This window comes from Eulemur rufifrons, chromosome 6 (genome assembly GCF_041146395.1).
Source record: "Eulemur rufifrons isolate Redbay chromosome 6, OSU_ERuf_1, whole genome shotgun sequence".
In the NCBI taxonomy this organism is placed as follows: domain Eukaryota; kingdom Metazoa; phylum Chordata; class Mammalia; order Primates; family Lemuridae; genus Eulemur; species Eulemur rufifrons.
Window position 1 is genome coordinate 89,863,957 of NC_090988.1, and position 23,771 is coordinate 89,887,727.

General features: G+C 43.9%; 1 protein-coding gene across 1 annotated transcript in view; it reads left to right on the forward strand.

Moving 5' to 3' along the window:
* MADD (MAP kinase activating death domain) overlaps nt 1-23,771 on the forward strand; it is a 41,962-nt gene that overhangs the window by 816 nt on the left and 17,375 nt on the right. The window contains exons 2-24 of the mRNA XM_069471325.1: nt 2,450-2,609; nt 3,205-3,801; nt 4,230-4,533; nt 5,056-5,187; nt 6,118-6,231; nt 6,973-7,053; nt 9,274-9,452; nt 9,798-10,033; nt 10,231-10,387; nt 10,665-10,768; nt 10,861-11,051; nt 11,437-11,690; nt 11,942-12,081; nt 12,947-13,048; nt 14,368-14,427; nt 14,792-14,894; nt 15,261-15,447; nt 15,545-15,695; nt 16,013-16,219; nt 17,972-18,025; nt 19,001-19,101; nt 19,689-19,772; nt 20,162-20,320. Coding sequence (XP_069327426.1) covers nt 2,548-2,609; nt 3,205-3,801; nt 4,230-4,533; nt 5,056-5,187; nt 6,118-6,231; nt 6,973-7,053; nt 9,274-9,452; nt 9,798-10,033; nt 10,231-10,387; nt 10,665-10,768; nt 10,861-11,051; nt 11,437-11,690; nt 11,942-12,081; nt 12,947-13,048; nt 14,368-14,427; nt 14,792-14,894; nt 15,261-15,447; nt 15,545-15,695; nt 16,013-16,219; nt 17,972-18,025; nt 19,001-19,101; nt 19,689-19,772; nt 20,162-20,320 — 3,759 coding nt within the window. The 5' untranslated portion in view covers nt 2,450-2,547. The remainder of the gene's footprint in view (nt 1-2,449; nt 2,610-3,204; nt 3,802-4,229; nt 4,534-5,055; nt 5,188-6,117; nt 6,232-6,972; nt 7,054-9,273; nt 9,453-9,797; nt 10,034-10,230; nt 10,388-10,664; nt 10,769-10,860; nt 11,052-11,436; nt 11,691-11,941; nt 12,082-12,946; nt 13,049-14,367; nt 14,428-14,791; nt 14,895-15,260; nt 15,448-15,544; nt 15,696-16,012; nt 16,220-17,971; nt 18,026-19,000; nt 19,102-19,688; nt 19,773-20,161; nt 20,321-23,771) is intronic.

Here is a 23,771-nt window from a genome sequence, read left to right on the forward strand (position 1 = left end):
GATCCTGCCTAAAACGGGGGAGGGACAGATCCAAAGGGTTGGTTAGCATGGCCATTGCAGGCTGAAAAGGGCATGGATAAATTAAAGGTTTGTGGATTCTGAATCTGCATCTGGATGGAGTGGATGGTGATGTGGGACTTCAGCAGATAGGCACGAATTTTGAGCTTTATACCTTTGGAATATATGGAGCTGGAACCAGGGGCTCCACATTAGTAAATATGGTTGAGGCAAGAGGCAGAGTCTGAGTCTGGTTGGTTATGAAGACTATGAGTTGTGGGTGGTGTTAAAGGATTTAGTCTTTGAGGAGAGAGAATGAGAAGAAAAGCCTTGGTTATCTCTGCAATCTGAGTAACTGAAGACAGTTGCTGTTGATGAGATATGAATCTGTAGCTAAAAATCTATCCTACCACTTGTAGCTAGAATAGTCACAAGATCTCGGGGCCTTGTGGCTCTGGAAGGAGATGAGCTCTGTGAATGACTTGGGTTTAATCAAACAGTTCTCAGTGGAGAGGAGCTGAGATCCCACTAAGGCAAGAGAGGCCCCATGCCTAATATACTAGTAGGAGAGGCTTCCGGCCTGATCTTTGAGATTTTGGCTGGAAAGGGCTTCTGGCTTTCAGTGTAAGATTTCAAGGCTTAGCCTAGAGCTCTGGTCCTATAAATTCTGTTTTACTTTAAGCTACTTTGGCTCTCAGTGTGGACATTTCTATATAATTCTTTTTTTTCTTAATCCCATGACAAATTAACCACATAATTCTTTGTAGAACAAATTATGCTTTCACCCATATCCCATTTCATTTCTCTATTTCCCTCTCTTCTTATTGTGCTTAGGAGGAGCTGAGCTCAGCTTTATACTGGTGTCTCACCTTCTGTAGTATGCTCGTGGCTCTGTAGCAGTTGGGGGAACCACAGGGCTGTTTGTGTTCATTAAGCAGTGGTGATGCCTAGAAATGAATATATGGTATGTTTGGGAACTTGGTGGTGAGGAGATAGGGCTATCAAAAGCCAGAATTAGGACAAAATACAAACTAAAGACAGATGGGGCAGAAGATAACCTAATTATTAGCAGGTGCTGTCAGTGGAAGAGGTGTCTCCAGGCTCAAGGAGAGTAAATTATTGTGGGCCCTGGCCGACTCTGAGTAGCAGCTGCTAGCACTGAGCGGTCACCAAGCAGGGGAGGGGCTGTGGCTCTGCTATAAATAGTGCTGGGAGCCAGAGTCGCTATGGAGATAAAACTGAATCCTATTACCTGCAGGTCCTCTACTGGGAGCAAGGGAAAAGGGGGAGCAGTATCCTGAAGATTCGAGAGGTGATGCAGATGGGTCTTGTTTATTATTAGGTGGAGAGAAAAAAGATAAAACTTTTCATTATCTAAATCAAATAGGACTTTAAGCACACAGGGAGTGTGTATGTCTGTGTGTATGGGCGTGCACGCAGCAGCAGACTAGGGATTGGGGGGGGTGTGTGTGTAGTGTAATGGGATTCTTTGTGTGAATATTGAAAAAGGTCTTAATAAGGCCACATGCGGAGCACAGAGGTGGAATCCTGGAGCCCTGGAAATAGCCCTGTAGTGGAGTGAAACATTTTATTTAGAGAAATGTGTGGAGACCTAAGAGGAAATAAATTCAAATTAAGACCATGTAAGCTTTTCCTAATTTTAGGACACAGTTTAGAAATTCCCTGAGCACCTTTCCCTGTCCTTAGGATTTCTGCATCTAATTCAGAACCTATGTGATATATAGTAGGACAAGGCCTTATCTGTATGTATTGTGTTACTGATTCCTATCCTGAGACCAAAATAGAAGAGAAAGACTATGATTCAGCACCAAGGGCAGAGCTCGTAGCGGTAGCCCCGGGGCCCCTTTCTTGCTTGAAGGGGGAGAAAAGTATAATAGTTCCAATAAAGCAATTGGGTATGGACATTCCTCAATTGAGATCGCATGGGGTAGAATAGCCAGCTGTTATTGTCTGAGTGCAATTAACTAGACAAGCTATATGGTAGTTTCACATCAAGCTGAATGTAGAATGTTGAAACAGCATAATTAGGTTTCCATCTAGACCTAGAAGTGCAGATTAGTGCTGGATGAAGAGCCTGGTTTGATCTTGATCCACCCTGGAGGGGTCCTGAAAGTGACTCAATTTTTGTTATCATAATGACTGAGTCCAGATGAGACTGCCTAGGTCTGTTTTCAGAAACAGAGCCCCATGAGTTAGGCTGGAAATGAGCTATTGGTAGAGATGGGTAGATGAGCCATTATTTATCCTACTTCTTGACATTTGACTCTGTGAGCTCATAGGCCCAGACACTAGAATAGGCAAGCATCAGGTTTTCCTATCTTTAGTATTAAAGTGGAAGAACTTCTGACCTGTGCCCTGGCTGGGATGAAGTTGAGAGGGGTGAGTCCCTTAGGCACAGCAATGGATCTTATCAGTACTTTTTTCCTATTAGACTTGGACTTTCAGATAATATCAGAATTTCTCCTGGGAACACTGACGCCTTGCTTGGTGCCCTGAAGTTGCTCTGAGATGAACTGATGAATTGGAACCATGGTGCAAAAGAAGAAGTTCTGTCCTCGGTTACTTGACTATCTAGTGATCGTAGGGGCCAGGTAACCAAGAAGACACTGATTTTGTCTTGTCATGGGATAGCCACAAAATTATTCCCCTTCCTTATTTCCGTATCACTTTGCCTATCTCATTCTTTCCCTATTATTTTACCCTGATGGGAGCATGGATGCCAGTAGGAAAAACAACACAGCAAGGTGGATTGAGAGTATCAGTCTGGACAGAGACTGCTGCTCTTAACTAGCATCTTTGTGATCTTGAGCACATATACTCATTATACCCCAGGTTTCTTACTTTGTAAAAAGGAAAAGTACATTGTGCTCCTTCTCTACCTCCATATCCATATGCTCTTTTAGTAAGTCATTAGCTAATTAACCTGGCAAGGTGTTAATCATCTTAACATGTTAGTGAGAATTTTATTGTCAAAATTTTCATTTCAGGATAGCTGTCTTCATGACAGTGCAGACATCATTTGGCCTACCAACTAAATGTGGCAGGCAGCACCCATATTTTCCAGTGTCTTACGGTTAGGTTACTTTATCTAAAATCGCATTTTGAGCTTTAGTTGTTGACTGTCATTAAAATTTGATAGAGTGTTCTATCACTTCAGGCTGCTGAAATTGTCTTTCCATTCTTCAGGCACCCGAGCAGTGACAGTGTGGCCCAGACTCCTGAATTGCTGCGGAGATACCCATTAGAGGATCATGCTGAGTTTCCCCTGCCCCCAGACGTTGTATTCTTCTGCCAGCCAGAGGGCTGTCTCAGTGTGCGGCAGCGGCGCATGAGCCTTCGGGATGATACCTCCTTTGTCTTCACCCTCACTGACAAGGACACAGGAGTCACTCGTTACGGCATCTGTGTTAACTTCTACCGCTCCTTCCAAAAGCGAATACCTAAGGAAAAGGGGGAAGGTGGGGCAGGGTCCCGTGGGAAGGAAGGAACCCGTGTCACCTGCTCCTCAGAAGAGGTTGGCACTGAGAGCTCAGAGAGTGGCTCATCCCTGCAGCCTCCCAGTGCCGACTCCACCCCGGATGTGAATCAGTCTCCTCGGGGCAAACGCCGGGCCAAGGGAGGCAGCCGTTCCCGCAACAGTACTCTGACGTCCCTATGTGTGCTCAGCCACTACCCTTTCTTCTCCACCTTCCGAGAGTGTCTGTACACCCTCAAACGTCTGGTGGACTGCTGTAGTGAGCGACTGCTGGGCAAGAAACTGGGCATCCCTCGAGGCATACAAAGGTAGAGTTTGCCACTGATGCTCAGAGCAAGGGGGAGCACTGAGAGATTAGGTGTAATTGGTCTATGAGGCATACAGGAGATTTCCTCTACAGCCTGAGGTCCTTCAGACCTAGTTAAGCATATTATGTTAGTCTTACTAAGCAAAAGACTGCTGCAGAGATAGACCCCCTACCATTATTGTGTTTGGAATAATGATGAGGAATTTGATATTTTATGGTGGGCAGGACACTTAAGTCCTACCGTGTATACATTTTTATACTTGTCCTTGCCCTTGTATAAACCCTGTGGTCCTATCTGAGCTCAAAGAGTGGGCTTTCATAATGACTTCCCACTTGTCATCATTTTACCCTCTGTGGTTATATTGGGTTGCACTGGACTGTCTGCTTCTGTTGCAGATACGTGTCTCATTCCTGCTATCTGCTCCTCAGGGACACCATGTGGCGGATCTTTACTGGATCACTGCTAGTGGAGGAGAAGTCAAGTGCCCTTCTGCATGACCTTCGGGAGATTGAGGCCTGGATCTATCGATTACTGCGCTCTCCAGTACCCGTCTCTGGGCAGAAGCGAGTAGACATTGAGGTCCTGCCCCAGGAGCTCCAGCCAGCTCTCACCTTTGCTCTTCCAGACCCCTCTCGATTCACCCTAGTGGATTTCCCACTGCACCTTCCCTTGGAACTTCTGGGTGTGGATGCCTGTCTTCAGGTGCTAACCTGCATCCTGTTAGAGCACAAGGTAAGGGGCCAGCTTTATACACCTTTCTAGGGAAAGAGCTTTGAAATATGGCAGAGGCTAGACCATGAGTTCTTTGAGGACAGGGGCTATGTTTTTTTCATCTTTTTGTCTCCAGGAGGTAACATGATGCCAGGTATACAGGAGGTACTTGGTAGATGTGGGTTGAATTAAGGTACTGGTATCGTGTGGGATATGTTCAGAAGGCTTGCCATTCATGTGAATTATCCTTAATTATACTGACCTAATTCTCTGGAAATGTCAGTAGTTCTGTTTCAGTGAGTGGGCTTGGGCTGGGGAGCATAAGAACTGGGAAGACAAGGGAGTTATTTGAGGGAGGATTACTATGGTGCTTGGGTTGGGAGGTGGCAGGCATGGTGGGGCAGGGGACAATGTGATTGTGGAAATTAAGCTGGAGCTGTAGGCGTGGCAAAATTGAAATTAAATTGTAATGTTGGAAGGTGTTTTCTTATAAACCTTGTTTTATGCTGTTGAGAGTCATCCTTATGGTATGGCTTATGGCAGGTGGTACTACAGTCCCGAGACTACAATGCACTCTCCATGTCTGTGATGGCATTTGTGGCAATGATCTACCCCCTGGAATATATGTTTCCTGTCATCCCACTGCTTCCCACCTGCATGGCATCGGCAGAGCAGGTGAGTGTCAAAGTGTCTTCTGGCTTTGTCACCTCTGTCTTCCTGAGGGAGGAGGCTCAATGCCCAGAGAAGCAAGTCAGCACTCAATCCCTTATCATAATTTGTTTGTCTGCAAAATCTGACTGATTTGAACTGATCTGGTGGCAAAACCTATGCCATTTATAGTTTTTATTTGTCACAGTTGGTGATTGTAAGTTACTGGCTACCCCGCTGCAGGTGTTATACGTTGTAAAACAGTAGTCCTCCCTTATCTGTGGGGGATATGTTCCCAGACCTCCAATGGATGCCTGAAACTGTGGACAGTACTGAACTCAGTATATACTATTTATTTTCTTATACATACATACCTATGATAAAGTTTAATTTATAAATTAGGCATAGTAAGAGATTAACAACTTCTCTTTGACATATATTTGCCTTCTCTTTGGCATATCCAAATTGTCAGCTTCACTACTCTTGTGCATTGGGCCATTAGTAAGTAAAATAAGGGCTACTTGAACAGAAGCACTGTGATAGTGTGACAGCTGATCTGATAACTTGAGATGGCTACTCAGTGACTAACAGACCGGTAGCGTATATAGCATGGCTACAATGGACAGAGATGATTCACATCCTGGCATGGAGTTTAAAACCTATGAATTGTTTATTTCTGGCATTTTCCATTTAATATTTTTGGACCATGGTTGACTGTGGGTAACTGAAACTGCAGAAAGCAACACTGCGGATAAGGAGGGACTACCGTATACAGAAAATGTACCATGTTACCGTACTAAAATCTGAAAAATTCTGAACTTTGAAAGACATCTAGCCTCAAGGGTTTTGGAAGGGGGATTGTGGATCTGTACTTCCTTATCTAGAAAAATCCAGACTTGATAAGTACTTGTGATAGATTTTTGTCTTTGTTTCTTATCCTCTTTATCATTTCCACAGCTGCTGTTGGCTCCAACCCCATACATCATCGGGGTCCCTGCCAGCTTCTTCCTCTACAAACTGGACTTCAAAATGCCTGATGATGTATGGCTAGTGGATCTGGACAGCAATAGGGTGAGGTTCTTGGCCGAGGGCATTGTAGGGTCTACAGTGTCATTCTAGACCCTGCAAATAGGGCCCGATCCTGTGATATCTGTTTTTCTAGATTACTCTCAGGAAGGTTCTAAGTTGTTGGATGTTTTCTAATATGAGACTCATTGAAATAATTTTTAAAAATGCTGTTTACTTAATTGGCCAAATACGCCCTTGGTTAGGACTCAAAGAATTACAGGATTTAGTTTTGCCAGAATTAAATGCTCCCCCTACATCCTCCAAGAGCAGTAGGGCAGTTGTGGTTTCGGGACCATTGTATGTGGTGTAGATCATCTCCTAATGGTTTTCCTGGGGTGTAGTTTCCAGTAGGAAACTGTCTTTCAGACTTAAAAACTTAACATTTTTCAGTGCAAATACATTCAAACTTTGGTAGGAAGCCCTTATATATGTTCATTATAAAACTTTAAAAATAAAAATAAGTGTAAAGAAGAAAATAAAAACTGTACTCCTATTATCTAGAGATAATTACAAATAACATTTAGGTATGTTTCCTTTCAGATGTGTATGAATATCATATATTTGCATGTATATATGTTTTGTATGTGTATATATTTTATACGTATAGGTATTTAATGTATGTATTCACATACATGTATAACATTGTATATTTATCTTCGTTTTTTGTTGTTGTTATTTACCCTTATGTAAATGAAACTCCTGAGCAATTCTAAGGTCATGTCTTTTATCATTTCTCTGGTGTAGGTGATTGCCCCCACCAATGCAGAAGTGCTACCTATCCTGCCGGAACCAGAATCATTAGAGCTGAAGAAACATTTAAAGCAGGTAGGTGAAGAATGAAAGAGAGGATTTGGGGTCATAGATGCTGTGGGATTCCTGTAGGAAGACAGCTATTCTAAGGGCCAGTTTTCTTTCAAACTTCAAGTGGAGTGGATTTTCTTTGCTTCATATGGGCTTAAGAAGAGGTGTATCCCATTTCTGGGTGGCAGGGTGACTCTCCAAAAAGAACTTTTGAGGTTTCTTCTAATTCAGTACATGCCCTGTCACCCTCTAAATGCTTAAGATGCCGTATAAAACAACCCTTCACTTTTCTGTTTCTTGTCATGTCTGCCATTCTTTATGGCCTTGGAGCATTTTCTCAGTCTTACTAGGTGGGAGTCAGTAGTTTGGACAGTCTGGTTCCTTTTATTTTATCTTCTAGAATTGATCCTGAGGTTCTTGTAGAATCCTTTCTTCAAAAATTCCTTTATTTTAATACTTACCTAAAAAAAAAAAAAGAAAATTCCTTTATTTGAGTAATCCCTTATTTATTGTTTATTGATTGTTTTCTTCTACTTCTGCATGCTGAACACAGTACCTGAAGGTAAAACATGACAAGGCTCCATTCCTGCCCCTTGCTTTATGTGTTATGTAGCGCTGTATTTATTTTTAGGAACCCCTGCTCTCATTTGAAAGGTCTTTAGAAATCTTTTCCTATGTTGTTTGAAGTACTTAGTAGTACCTCTAGATGATATCTGTTTGAATTTAAATGGGTCATTTTGTATCATCCTTCTCACTCTCACTTGCTTCATCATACCTGATGTAATATGATATCTTATTGCTGTAGAGTCTGGTGAAAATTGCAAATTCAGAAAGTTCTCTAGGTGTCTTCTCTTTCTGTATTTTCATTCTTGATGATTGCTTTAGTATGACTACTGAGATGGACAGGTTGATATATGGAATTATTCTTTAAATGTTTGTGGGAGCTAAGATCCTTGGGCTCATTGATCCTGTATTCTGATCTCTGCTACGCAAAGTGTGGTCCATGGACCAGTAGCATTAGCATCACCTGGGCTTGTTAAAAGTGCAGAGTCAAGGCCAGTCATGGTGGCTCACACCTATTAATCCTAGCACTTTGGGAGGCTGAGGCGGGAGGATTGCTTGATGCCAAGAGTTTGAGATCAGCCTGGGCAACGTAGAGAGACCCCATCTCTACCAAAAAATAGAAAAATTAGCCAGGCATGGCGGTGTGCACCTGTGGTCCCAGGTACTTGGGAGGCTGAGGCAGGAGGATTGTTCAAGCCCAGGAGTTTGAGGTTTCAGTGAGCTACAATGACACCACTGTACTCCAGCCTGGGCAACAGAGTGAGACCTTGTCTCTCAAAACAAAAAAAAAAAAAAAAACAACAACGAATCATCCATACATAATTGAATTATAATCTGCATTTTAACAACATCCTCAGGTGACTGCTGTACTCACTAACATTTAACAAACACTGCTAGTCTAGACCAGTGGTTTTCAAACTGCCCCATGGAGCCTCTTAGGGGCTAATTTAGGTTGGGAGCATTGAGCATATGAGGCTGTGGTTCCTTATGTCCTTCAAAGAAGTTCTGTTTTTACATTTCAATTGTTTGTATTTCCACATAGATTTCAATTTTGAAAAACATTTCATGACTAAAATAAATTTGAAAACTATTGTCCGGGACTTCAGATCTGATCAAGTTGCCCTGGGTTAGGTTGGCTTAAGATGAAGAGCTACATAGTTTAGACTATTTTCTAAAGACTAAAATATTTGGATTCTTATTTCAAAGTTGAAGGGTCTGAAATACGTTTGCCATGATTTGCAAATAAGCACAGTTCCTTTGTTGTAGAACTTTTTTTTTTTTTTTTTGAGATAGAGTCTCGCTCTGTCTCCCAGGGTAGAGTCATAGCTCACTGCAACCGCAAACTCCTGGGCTCAAGCGATCCTCCTGCCTCAGCCTCCCGAGTGGCTGAGACTACAGGTGTGCACCACCATGCGTGGCTAATTTTTTTTCTATTTTGGGTAGAAAAGGGTCTTGCTCTTGCTCACGCTGGTCTCAGACTCCTGAGCTCAAGCAATCCTCCCCCCTCAACCTCCTAGAGTGCTAGGATACAAGCATGAACCATTGTGCCTAGCCTATTGCAGAACTTTTTCACCAGAGAGTATGATGTAGAAGACTTCAAGAAGGCGCTTTTCTAGGAGTTGAGATTGGCTAGCTGCCCAGGAACCTGCCTAATATGAGGAATTTCTTGTTGTTCTACAGGCCCTAGCAAGCATGAGTCTCAACACTCAGCCCATCCTCAATCTGGAGAAATTTCACGAGGGCCAGGAGATCCCACTTCTGTTGGGAAGGCCTTCTAATGACCTGCAGTCCACACCTTCCACTGAATTCAACCCACTTATCTATGGCAATGATGTGGATTCCGTGGATGTTGCAACCAGGTAAGACCAAGCACACTATACAATCATAAATTCTTCAGTTGGTCTCTTTGCTCTGTCAGTGACCTGAGGGTAGACTATTTTTCTGAGCCAGAGTTTCTTTATATAAAATATATATGATATTTGGTTGTACCTTTTACCTTAGTAAAAACAAAGAGAAGAAATAGTAAATCACACTCTCAGGATGAAGAAGGGGATTGATGATGATCCTTTAAGATATCTCTCCCCTTGATGTTGGAAGCCTGTTAAATGATGGCTTTGGGAGCTGTTCTAAGACCTTGGATCATAGGAATCCTTACTCTACAGGGTATGGGTCTCGGATTATCTCACCATCCCCTTCTTCCCCAGAGTGGCCATGGTGCGTTTCTTCAACTCTGCCAACGTGCTGCAGGGCTTTCAGATGCACACACGTACCCTGCGTCTCTTCCCCCGGCCTGTGGTAGCTTTTCAAGCTGGTTCCTTTCTAGCCTCACGTCCCCGGCAGACTCCTTTTGCTGAGAAACTGGCCAGGACTCAGGCTGTGGAGTACTTTGGGGAATGGATCCTTAACCCCACCAACTATGCCTTTCAGCGAATTCACAACAGTGAGTCTACCTGCCCTCTGCTCTGCCCTACCTTCTGGCTTTGTCGTCCCGATGGCTCTTGCCTTTGCTTTTTCCTTTGCTAATCTTTGACCTGCCCCTTCTACTCTTGTTTTGCTTTAGACTTTTTTCCTGCCTTTCTTTTATGTGTTGCTTGCCTTTTTTTCCTTGCTGCTAATTCTCTTTTTCCTCATTGGTAGATATGTTTGATCCAGCCCTGATTGGTGACAAGCCAAAATGGTATGCTCATCAGCTGCAGCCCATCCACTATCGAGTCTATGATAGCAATTCCCAGTTGGCCGAGGCACTGAGCGTGCCACCAGAGCGTGACTCTGACTCTGACCCTACTGACGACAGGTGAGCAGCCCTTGTGGCGGCACAGTGCTTTTTAAGGTGAAGAGGCTCTCCCTAGCCCTTCTTCAGCACATAGGATGCAAAATCTCATAGGATTTACATATCAGTCTTTGAGCCCTTGGATTATATTGTGGTTGGTTGTTTTTCTTGGCTTCCTTATTTTATCTTGTTGGCCTTGAGTTAAGAGTTGCTCCCCTTTTATTTTAACTAGTGCTGATTGTAGATTCTTTTCCCTGTCCCTTTCTGTTTTGTTTGTTTTTTATGCCCTTACACTCTGCAGTGGCAGTGACAGTATGGATTATGATGACTCGAGCTCTTCTTATTCCTCTCTTGGTGACTTTGTCAGTGAAATGATGAAATGCGACATCAATGGTGACACTCCCAGTAAGTGTGCTTGGGGAGATTGGCCAGCTCTGGGCAGGCGTCGGGGTTCAGTGATGGGGTGGTCTGTACTTGCCTCCCTTGGGTTTTGGCAGATGTGGACCCTCTAACGCACGCAGCACTGGGGGATGCCAGCGAAGTGGAGATTGATGAGCTTCAGAACCAGAAGGAAGCAGAGGAGCCTGGCCCAGACAGCGAGAACTCTCAGGAAAACCCCCCACAGCGCTCTAGCTCCAGCACCACCGCCAGCAGTAGCCCCAGCACCGTCATCCATGGAGCCAACTCTGTACGTGAGGACTGGGAGAGGTGGATGAGTGAAAACCATTGCTTGGGATGTGGGCTTTATGTCTATTAGGAAAGCCATGTTGTAGCTATTCATTTGCTTTTTTCCTTATAATTTTCCCATCTTCCTCTCCATAGGCCCTAGAGCTTAAAGCCCTGTGAGAGGCAGTTTTGACCTCAGAAGGAGGTCATTGGGCTTTGTTCAGGGAAAAACTAAGATCCCCCTTGCATAGTTTGTGGGGACAAGAACAGGAGTGCCAAATAGATCTTTTCCCACATATTCCTTAGGCTAGGAATCTAACAGGCCTGGCCCAGCCCTGCCAAACTGAGAATATGGGAAGGCATCACTGGGCACCAGGTGACCACTTTTTATTTAATATGGCTTTTAGGAACCTGCTGACTCTACCGAGATGGATGATAAGGCAGCAGTAGGCGTCTTCAAGCCCCTCCCGTCCGTGCCTCCCAGCGTTGGCAAATCGAACGTGGACAGGCGTCAGACAGAAATTGGAGAGGGGTCAGTGCGCCGGCGAACCTATGACAATCCATACTTCGAGCCCCAATATGGCTTTCCCCCTGAGGAAGATGATGATGAGCAGGGGGAAAGTTACACTCCCCGATTCAGCCAACATGTCAATGGCAATCGGTGAGAGCCTGGGGATCCCTTCTAGATGGGTGACTGAAGGACCTCACTACAGTGGACCCTGGGCGAGGGTTAATCAGAAAGTCTGAGAAGTCTGAATGCTCTCGTGGTCCTGCCATCCCAGAGGGTGGTGCTTTGATGTAAGGGTTTAGGAATTATGGGAAGGGCGCGGTGACTGCAGTGTAGCCTAAGGCCCACACTCCCAAGGTTAGGCACCCCTGCTTGGGGCTCATAGGTGCCACTGTGCATTCAAGGGCTCAAAAGCTGCTGCGGCCCAACAGCTTGAAACTGGCAAGTGACTCAGACGCAGAGTCAGACTCTCGGGCAAGCTCTCCCACCTCCACCGTCTCCAACACCAGCACCGAGGGCTTCGGGGGCCTCATGTCTTTTGCCAGTAAGTGCCTTATGCTCTGTCATTCCTCTGTTCCATTCTCTCTACAGTAGGGCCTGGCTGCTCAGAAATTCAGGTGTAGGGCTGGGTTAGCATTACCAACCCCTAATTCAGATCATTTGGGTGATACTGGATAAGGTGTTTTCAAGTGAGGTCAATAAAGGATAGGAGAGATTATACCTGGAGGTTTCAGTCTGTTTCAGGGAAGATAGCTGAGTGGTCAACTGAAAAATAGGCATTAAATTCAAAATCACTTACATTTTGTGGAGATATTCTGCTCAAATTTGATTTGGGTATATATCTGATATCATCTTTCCCTGGTGAGGCACTTTTTCATGAACATGCTTTGAAATCTATGTGAGATTGATTTTAGTGCTCAGAAAGTATTGCCAGCAGTGAGGGGTGGTATCAGTTAAAGGTTGAGGACGAACTAGAACTAGAGAGAGACGTAGGGAATAATGGTGATTGTGAATTTTTTTTCAGAAGCTAGGGAAGAACAGCACCAGTTTCAGACCAGGAGCATATTAACTACCAGCTTTCATGCTGCCATAGCAGTAGATGAGAGATTCATCTATCATCATGGAAGGTAGTCAGAGAAAGTTGTTACTGGGTTTTGAGTAATCCTGGTGATGGCTTTGTTGTTTGCCCTAAGTTAGACTTGATCCTTTCTAAGATAGATCAGAGATTGTCTGATAAACCGGACTTGGATTTTGTTCGAAAAGGAGGGAGATAGTATACTTTAAGCTAGATTTAAGAAAGGAAAAAAAAAGGTAGGAGAGGAGATGATGATAACAGTCATTGGAGTATAATGCTTGGATTGTTTATCCTGCTAACTTAACTCTTTGCGCTCACACCCTCCCCTTGATAGGCAGCCTGTATCGGAACCACAGTACGAGCTTCAGTCTTTCAAACCTTACACTGCCCACCAAAGGTGCCCGAGAGAAGACCACACCCTTCCCCAGTCTGAAAGGTAACTACAGCCCTCCTTTTGCCAAAACGGATTTTTCTGAGAGACATTTCAGGCGTATGGGTGCTTGTCAGGACCCCTGTGTATGATGAGTCATTTGATCTGGCTGTCGCCCGTCATATCGCTTCTCATGGCTTTCACTGCACATCATGGGCTCTTGATGGTTGTCAGATGGAAACTGTCTTCGGTCTTTGTAGCTAGAGAAGGCCCTGTTATATCATTTAGGATAATGGCAACTATGGGATTACTGCTGCTTCTTGGGGGGACCTTGTTAGAGGGACATGATTAACATAGGGATCATCAGATGCCCCACGTCATCTGCCAGGTTCCCACTGCATGAATTTAGGATGAATTCCATCCCTGGGAGCTGGCCCACCAAAGGGTGGTTGTGGACAGCCTGGCAGCGTTAGAGTCCAGTCCCTTAGGTTACTGTGGCTTCATGTCAGCTTAGGGCCTATAAGTGTGCCAGATAGTTTTGGTTTGCCTCTAGGGGAAGTTAAGACTGTATTTGAATTTTATTTGTGATCTCTGACAGTTTGAGGGTCTCTTCTGAAATTAACTTGCCTTTTGTTTGTTTTCTCTGGATATTGTGCTGAAATATTTAATTATGATAGGATGTATGGTGAGAAGCAACTCCGTATATTATTTAACTGACCTTTCATTCCCAGTGATTAAAAATGTCAGGAGTCTAAGGAATGTTCTTTGGTGGGAATGAGACCATGAGATAGATGGGCAAAAGGACATCAGAGCTGCAGTGTAGGGAATGACTAGTGCCGCCACAGTGAGTTCACACGTGGCTGGGTAGGTAGGGGTGGAAAGGTGTTGATGTCACTGGCTTTCATTTGATATATTTGAAGAGCAGAGTGATTGAGACTTTCATTGCATGCTGATGCTTCATCTCATTTGCTGCACCTCTCCTCCCACCCACCTCCCATCCTCATACCCCCAGTCCACTCCTCACAGCAGCATCTGCAAGATGCTTTCCTGTGCATACCCGCAGGCCCTCTGGACCCCTGTGCCAGATGTTTCATGAAAACCGTGGTCCCTCTTTCACGCATGTGTCTGTTTAGTACCTGAAGGCTCACTGCGTCATTTACCCTGCCCCTGGCTTTGAGAGGCCACCGTCTTAAGGATGGTCTTTCTTACAGCCTTGGTTTTCTCCTGGTCACTTGGCTTCCAGCTCTGAGGTGCTCAAGAACCAAGGTTATGTGCACTATACAAGCTTTGGGAAAATGCTCAGATTATCTGACTTATGCTCCACTGAGGGGTCTAGGGGTTGCGGTATTGTGGTGCACCTACTAATTGTGTATTTTGTGTCCCAGTATTTGGGCTAAATACTCTAATGGAGATTGTTACTGAAGCCGGCCCCGGGAGTGGTGAAGGTGGGTCTTGCCCGTGAGCTGTGCATGATCTTTTTTTTTTTTCCTAGCATCTTTCGTGCCTGCCTGAGGGCCATCTTCCTTATGGAGCAAGCAGCGTCACCTGAGTGACCTGCCCTGCCCCGCCCCCCGTGACACCCATGCTTGCCCGTGGGGCGTGCTGCTGGTGCATGTGGAGTGGCCTGAGTCTCCATCCCCACCTCCTCACATTGCCATGGCTGGTTTCTACCTCTGTGTGATACCCTGGTGCCACCCTCACCCAGCCCTTCTGGGGATTGGGTGTGGAACGTGGCTACTCAGGGCTATGCTAACACTAGCTTCTGGACTCCAGTGGTGATGTCTCTCATTCCTACCTTCCCTGCTATAGGAAACAGGAGGGCCTTAGTGGATCAGAAGTCATCTGTCATTAAACACAGCCCAACAGTGAAAAGAGAACCTCCATCACCCCAGGGTCGATCCAGCAATTCTAGGTAATAAATGGGAGAGCTGTTTTAAAAGTTCTCAAGTAGAGGTAGTGATTCCTGTAAAAACTTCAGGGATGCTCAAGAGTGAGAGAGAAGCTCTCAGTAAGGTACATAAAATCAGTTTCTTGCCAGCAGTTCCCATCTGACTCGATCCGTGTGCAACAGTCAGAGCTTACAGTGTTGAGAAGGGTGGAACAGCAGTGGTGGGTATTTGGGCAAACCAGGTTATCGGGAGAGCTGGGGGATGTGGTGGATTTGGACATTCAGAGAATTGGCTTGTGTTTTGCCCCTGGAGGCAAACATCTAGTCTGGTGGGGGGGGATACTCTGCAAAGGAGCTGATGACCACAGAAGTGGTCTGTGGACCCCGTAGTGAGAACCAGCAGTTCCTGAAGGAGGTGGTGCACAGCGTGCTGGACGGCCAGGGAGTCGGCTGGCTCAACATGAAAAAGGTGCGCCGGCTGCTGGAGAGCGAGCAGCTGCGAGTCTTTGTCCTGAGCAAGCTGAACCGCACAGTGCAGTCAGAGGACGATGCCCGGCAGGACATCATCCCGGATGTGGTCAGTGTTTGGGGTAGGGAGTCGGAATAAACTGGGGAGAGGGATGCGGACACCAAAGACAATTTTGCCAACTCTAGCCCCTGGGTTATTGTTGCAGGAGATCAGTCGAAAGGTGTATAAGGGAATGTTAGATCTCCTCAAGTGCACAGTCCTCAGTCTGGAGCAGTCCTATGCCCATGCAGGTCTGGGTGGCATGGCCAGCATCTTTGGGCTTCTGGAGATCGCCCAGACCCACTACTATAGCAAAGGTAGGGATCGTACCAGCTGGGCACCATGCCAACCACAACTCTCCCACTTATCTCTAAAAGAGAGAAAATGTACTTGTCTCCTGGACAAGTTTGGCCGTTCCCTGCTGCTTCTCATCAGGCTTTGGGATTTTATTTTCTAGTGCATGTTTATATGTAGTGGATATTTTTCTGTCATGAAAAATGTCAGCTCTTCTTTCCCTGCATTTCTTCCATTCCACATCCTCCTGTATCCTGGCTTCTCTCACCTCATGTTTGTGCCTTGATTCCTACTCATTACCTCTTTTGACCTCTTGCTATATTCAATTTTTTTCCCTCAGAACCAGATAAGCGAAAGAGAAGTCCAACAGAAAGTATAAGTACCCCAGTTGGCAAGGATCCTGGCCTGGCTGGGCGGGGGGACCCAAAGGCTATGACACAGCTGCGAGTTCCCCAGCTGGGACCTCGGGCATCAAGTGCCACAGGAAAAGGTCCTAAGGAACCAGACACCAGAAGTTTAAAGGAAGAGAATTTTGTAGCATCTATTGGTACGTATCACTGTGTTTTGTGGTGGAGGGGTCCTGGCTTCTTAAATATCCCTCTCTAGTCTCAATTCATCCAGAATCCCACCTTTCTCTTCCCCATGCTTTGCTTTCTAGAGAAGGAGATAGGTCTGTGTCCATTTCTAATGGCATTTCTTTGTACTTCTCTATTCCTTAAGCTTCATCTCCAGCCACCCCCCACCTATGTCTTTGAGGAATGGAAGTTTGTTTAGAGGGTCCCAGGAGGCTTAGTGCAGGGAGTCTGAGCTGTACTCCTGGCCCCTCTTTTTGTTTACATCTGCATTTCTTCACATAGTCTAGAGGCCATGTGAGTTCCTGGAAGCTATTAGGAAGTTTACAGATGCATTTTTAGGCTATAAAATTATGATCATCTGGGTCTCTGAAACCAGTTTCCTCCTGTTCAACCATTACATTGCCCTGGAATTTGCTCCTCTGGGACATGTCTGGCAACCCCAGACATGGGGTTTTCCTGTGTTCTGGACCTTAGAGATACAGGTTTCTGAGTCAGCTCTTCTTTGAACTCCTCCTCACTGGACTTGATTAAAGTCTTATTTATATTTGGTTTCTGCATTCCCACTAAGGTAGTGCCTTAGTGAGCTCTCGGTGTCATCTGTTTGGCCTGCTCCCTACTTGTCCTTGAGTCATCTAGGTTATATCTGTCTTTTTCTGGTTCTGGGTCCTTGGGCACTATGCTTCCAGCTGAAGCCTTTTGCCACGATCATTAGCAGTTGCCCTATGTTCCCATCAATGGTAATGAGGAACCAGTTTCCTTTTTAGGGGCACTACACTTCCCTAGCAACATAATATAATTCTAGAGGCAATCAACCCTGGCTTTCTCCTGCCTGATGTGATGTTCTAGAAAAAGTACTGACCTGCTAGTCTGGAGGTTGGAGTTTTAGTCCTATACCTGCCGCCAGCTAGGAATGCATCTTTGGGTAAATCAATTCCTCTCTCAGGGTCTCTGTCTCCTCAGCTGTGAAATGAGATCATACTAAATAAACTCTGAAGTTCCTTCCAGAAAAAGAATTGCTGTGATTGGTATTCTGTCTGCTTTCCCCTGCTAAGAAGCTAGTCTTGACCATTTTATGTTCTGTCACCTCTACTGGAAGCATTTTCCCAGATGACTGGCTAAGAATGGGTCTCTTGGTAGTGTAGGAACTGCTTCTGAGGGTGACTTGGTTTCTCAGGTAGCAATCAGGAGGCATGCTGACTGCCCGCATGAGTGGCCTCTGTCCAGTCCAGTAAATCAAACTGATTGGTGCTCATGCTTCTGAAACCCTTTGGCTACTTGAGGTGATCACCTGTCTTATCTGAAATCTGTAAAAATTGCCATTCCCCACCTCATTTGGCAGAGAGAGCATGGCGTGGTAGAAGTTTAAACTGATCCTAAGTTACATGATCTTGAGCAAGGGCTGAAGATCCTCTTTATTTAGGATCAGTTTTCTTCGTGCAAAAATGAAGGTGCTTCATTAAGGGCCCTTCCAGCCCTAACATTCTGCAGGGTTTTTACTGTCACAATAGGGTTAGAATTAGAAATTTGAAGTCGTTAGTTCATGAATTTGGGGGAAGGCATTGGCTCTCTTGATTCCCCAGCCCCTCCCGATGAAGATATCTCTTGATTGGTAATCCTGTGCCTGAAACGGAATCAACTTGGGTGGGTGGGTTTCCATTTCGCCTGTCTGACCAGCCTCTCACTCTCTCTGTCTTTCTCTCCCGCTTGCATTGCATCTGGGGTAGAATTGTGGAACAAGCACCAGGAAGTGAAAAAGCAAAAAGCTTTGGAAAAACAGAGTAAGGAACAAATGCCCCTTCCTGTTCCCAAGTCTCCCATACCTGCCAACTCCCCAGGCCCAGTTGGGGCAGGCTCTCTTTGTCAGCCCCACCCCAAATTTGCTCTTGGAGGGTGTTTGGAATGAAAGCAGGTAGGTGGTATGTGACTCCTAGGTGTGGTTTGTAGGCTGATGCTTTGCTTCTCCTCTCGTAGCAATCAGGCTATAATCAAGGTGTCTACTGAATGAAATCCCTAGAACTTGGTTCTGTATGCTTCAGAGCTGGTGGGGAGAAGTTTGCCTACTTTAGTGCCCTTCATTGGCTGATATCTCCCTCACCTGTTAGAAGGCCTGTGGGTAAAGTTGGCAGAGATGGTTGCTGTCCCTCCGTGTTGAGTCTGTAGCTGCCCAACTCTCTCTCTGGTGGCTTGCCTAGGCACGCTTTCTTGCTTTCTGTCATTCTGTCCTTCTGCCATACCATTTTGAATGGGTGGGGAAAAATGGGGGTGGTTTTTATCTCAAATATCGAATTTGTAGGCTGGGGGTAGGCAGTGCCCTCTGAAGCAGGTGGTGTTTCTTTATTTCCTGGGGCCTGACCTTTTCTAGCTCCTTTAGACGCATTTGTCTGGGAAACACTGAGTGACCTGGGACCCTTTAATGGTCTCGGGCACCAGTGAAGCTCTGATTCTGAGTGCCGTGGAATGTGGTTTAGATATTGTTTGTGGAGCTTTTCTGTTTTAAGATGATGTGCTCAGAATTTTCTCAGGTTGAGAAGATGGCTTTAGAACCTTTGAGACCACGTTCAGTTTGTCCTACTTGGTTCTTAAGGCATCTGGGGACCTCTTCTTCCAGTGGTCCTGAGTGGGGGGCAGTCCCTGGAAAGGTGACTGGGACGGGCCGAACAGGTCTGGGACCAGGCTGTGCTACTGTCCCACTCCCTTCACCAGCCTGCCCCTTGCCTTTGTCTACCGAGTAACAGAAGTCTTCCCCTACTCAGGGCCTGAAGTACTCAAACCTGTCTTTGACCTTGGTGAGACAGAGGAGAAAAAGTCCCAGATCAGCGCAGACAGTGGTGTGAGCCTGACATCTGGTTCCCAGGTTTGTGACAACTTTGTTGAAAATTGCAAGGATTAAATTTGCTATCTCAGAATAGTTCTTTAAGTTAAAAAAAAAAAAAAAAACCAAAATGAAACAATCATCTCAAAACAACATAAATATCTAATAATAGGGGAATGATTAAATAAGTATAATTGATCCCTGTAATGCAATATTAGTATCCATTAAAGATTGTGTTTTCAAAAATTTAGTGACATGGGAAAATGTTTACAAGTTATGTACGGTATGATTCCAGTTTTATTTTTAAAGCATATTTAGAAAAGAATTACAGGAAATACACTAAAAACAGTGGTTAATGTGGGTGGTAGATTTATAGCTTATTCTTATTTCTTCATTCTTTCATGTATTTTCTACAGTGAGCATGTATTTCTTTCATGTGTATTATTTCGTTTTTATTATGTAAGTCATATATATTTTATATCCAGGAAAAAATTAATTGCTCACGACTGTTAGGGATGATAACAGAAGGGTGGGGATGGAGAGAAAGAAGAAGGTACAGTATTTCTGAGGGAAACTGAGAGCACTGGACACCTCCCCTAATGTGTCTGTGTCCCTGTGTCTTGTTTCAGAGGACTGATCAAGACTCTGTCACTGGTGTGAGTCCAGCTGTTATGATCCGCAGCTCAAGTCAGGATTCTGAAGTTAGCACCGTGGTAGGGGAACACCACACTGGCATCTTGGTGGGTGGGGTATGGACTTCCCCTTTGGAAAAGGGAGCTATTTTCTCTCTGGAGGCTGTTCTTAGTCTCAAGTCAACATGGTTCTCCTGGTGGAGATGTTTACCTGTCATAGGTGTGTATACATGAGATTTCACCCAGGGCTTCTCCTCATCTTATAAAGAAGGTACTTCCACACACTGACACACCTTTGAAATTTGATACTTTTTTTTTTCATTTTCTTTTTTTTTCTTTTTTTTTTACCATTATGCTAAGTAAAGTATGAAATTTGATACTTTTTTAATGATAGCAAAAATCTCTAACAGCTTGGCATTTCTGGGGCCCATCCCTGGGGAATGTCTCTTACTACCTTTTTTCCTTTCCAGGTGAGTAATAGTTCTGGAGAGACCCTTGGAGCAGACAGTGACCTGAGTAGCAATGCAGGTGATGGACCAGGTGGCGAGGGCGGTGCCCACTTGGCAGGCTCTCGGGGCACTTTGTCTGATAGTGAAATTGAGACCAACTCTGCCACAAGCACCATCTTTGTAAGCTTTGTTTACTATCAAAAGAAGGCCATTACTTTAATGGGGGAGGGAAGTAGATTAGAAGTGGATGAAAAGTTAAAAGATGATAAGTGGAAAGGGTTAAATAAGGAATAGGTAATCCTTATATATTTCGCTTTAAGGAAATGTTTCCTAAGGCATTTTTCAGAGTTGTGTGACTCCATGATATATACTTTTAGAACCCTCCCTTGAATCATTGATGAGTTAGGCTCCCTGCCCAGTCAGATAAGAGCTTCCAATCCTATGAAGTAATAAACCCCAGGTTTAAAACAGACAAAGCAATACCTTTGTGGCAACATCAGGGCAAGTACAGCTCTTGTTTAGTGCCAGTCTCCCTATTTCTGTGAACTAGTCCAGTTTTATTCTGGTCACTGCTCTATTTATATAGCCCCTTAAAATAGCATTTTATTTTCGTATATTCCTAACAGTTATTTGAAGTTTTCATTCATTAATAAACATCTGTGATTTACTAAGTACCAGATTCTGTACTAAAGAAATAGGGATGAATAAGGCATGATTCCCACTTTTAAGAAGTTTGCAATTCAGTATATTGCTGTGAATGGTCTCTAATAGGTGAGGGGAACGAAGCCTTAGGGAAAAAAGACTTCCCTAGATTGCACAATAAGCCCATGATCCATTGGAATGAGATGAATTCTTTTTAGTCCTTGCTTTAGACACACTGCTTTTCAGTATGTATGTATATGTGCCTCTTCAGGCGGTATTAAAACACTCTGATACACTTGCCACTTTATGAGAGATGAGAATGGATTTTCTTTACAAGAGCTTGAAGGTCCTTCTCTTTGGTCTGTGGGGAAAATGGAAGATTGAATTTAAATAAAATCAATTATTTAACACTAGTGATCATCCCCACCCCCAGGGCCTTTTGCATGTGTGTTTTTAATAGAGCCAGTGACCTCCCAGAGTTAAGGCTGGGAATAGGATTGAGAGTCAGTAAGGCTACTCAAGTTAATGGGCCTTAACTGCTCTTCAAGTCTAACCAGGCCGTTTTATTTATTTATTTTTTCTTTGTGCTGACAATGTATTGGGGCTTACATGGGAGGGCGTAAGACCTCAAGCCTTTTGTAATGAAAGGGTTGATTCAAAATAAATGTTTAAAAAATTCTGCCAAACACTAATGAATAAGTGACATTTACAAACAGTTTATAAGAGTCATTTGGGATTAATAATTTTTATTTCCCTCACAAAATGAATATCACTGGTATTTTGATAGGGATTGCATTGAATTTGTAGATCACTTTTGGTAGTGTGGTCATTTTCACAATATTCTTCCAAGCCATGAACATGGTATATCTTTCCATTTGTTTGTGTTTTCTTCGTTTTCTTTCATCAACATTCCATATTTACCTTGTAGAGATCTTTTACCTCCTTAGTTAAATTTATTCCTGGTTATTTTTTCTTTTTTGTAGCTATTGTAAATGAGATTGCTTTCTTGATTTCTTTTTCCACTAATTCATTGTAGGTGTATAGAAATGCTGCTGATTTTTATATGTCAATTTTGTATCCTGCAACTTAACTGAATTCTCTTCTCAGTTCTGAGGGGGATTTTTTGTTGGTTCGTTTGTTTGTTTTTTGAGACACAGTCTCACTCTGTCTACAGTGCAGTGGTGTCATCATAGCTCACTGCAACTGCAAACTCCTGGGCTCAAGTGATCCTCCTGCCTCAGCCTCCTGAGTAGCTGGGACTACAGGCACACACCACAACACCCAGCTAATTTTTCTATTTTTGGTGGAGACAGGGTCTTGCTCTTGCTTGGGCCGGTCTCCAACTCCTGACCTCAAGTGATCCTCCTGCCTCAGTCTCCTGGAGTGCTAGGATTACAGGCGTGAACCACCATGCCCAGCCAATTCTGAGTTTTTCTGATGGAGCTTTTAGGGTTTTCTATATATAAGATCATGTTCTCTGTGCAAACAGGGACAACTTGACTTCCTTCTTTCCAATTTCGGTGCCCTTTATTTCTTTCTCTTGCCTAATTGCTCTGGGTAGCACTTCCAGTACTATGTTGAATAATAGTGGTAAAAGTGGGCTTCCTTGTCTTGTTCCACATCTTAGAGGAAAGCTTTCATCTTTTCCACATTTAGTTTGATGTTGATTTTAGGTTTGTCATATATGGCCTTAATTATTGTGTTGAGGTATGTTCCTTCTGTACCTAACTTGTTGAGAGTTTTTATCATGAAGGGATGTTGAATGTTATCAAATGCTTTTTCTGCATCTATGAGATGATCATATGGTTTCTGTCCTTCATTCTGTTGATGTGACGTATCATGTTTATTAATTTATGTTGAACCATCCTTGTATCTCTGGGATGAAGTGAGACCACTTGATCATGGTGAATGATCTTTTTAATGTGCTGCCACATTCAGGTTGCTAATATTTTGTTGAGGATTTTTACATCTGTGTTCATTAGATATTGGCCTATAATTTTCTTCTTTTGTTGTGTCATTGTCTGGTTTTGGTATCAGGGTAATGCTGGCCTTGTATAATGAGTTTGAAAGAATTCTCTGCTCTTCTCTTTTCTGGAAGAGTTTGGAAAGAATTGGTATTAGTTCTTTAAACATTTGGTGGAATTCTGCAGAAAAGATACTTGGTATGATTTCACTTTTTAAAAATTTCTTAGGACTTGTTTTATGGTCTAACATGTGGTCTATCCTGGAGAATGTTCTATGTGTTGATGAAAAAACATGTATTCTGCAGCTATTGGATGAAATGTTCTGTAAATGTCTATTAAGTCTATTTGGTCCAAAGTATAGTTTAAATCCAATGTTTCTTTGTTGGCTGGGCGTGGTGGCTCACGCCTGTAATCCTAACACTCTGGGAGGCCAAGGCGGGCAGATTATTTGAGCTCAGGAGTTTGAGACCAGCCTGAGCAAGAGCGAGACCCCGTCTCTACTAAAAATAGAAAGAAATTATATGGACAACTAAAAATATATATAGAAAAATTAGCCAGGCATGGTAGCACATGCCTGTAGTCCCAGCTACTCGGGAGACTGAGGCAGGAGGATTGCTGGAGGCCAGGAGTTTGAGGTTGCTGTGAGCTAGGCTGACGCCATGGAACTCTAGCTGGGGCAACAGAATGAGACTCTGTCTCAGAAAAAAAAAAAATGTTTCTTTGTTGATTTTCTGTCTAGATGATCTGAGAGCAAGGTACTGAATTCCCCAACTTTTATTATATTAGAGTTTATCTCTCCCTTTAGACCTAATAATATTTGCTTTATATATCTTGTGGGTGTTGGGTGTATATATATTTACAATTGTTATATCCTCTTGTTGAATTGATCTCTTTATCATTATATAATCTTTTTTGTCTGTTTTGATGGTTTTTGACTTAAAGTCTGTTTTGTTTAATATAAGTATAGCTACTCCTGCTTGCTTTTGGTTTCCATTTGCACAGAGTATCTTTTTCTATCCCTTTTC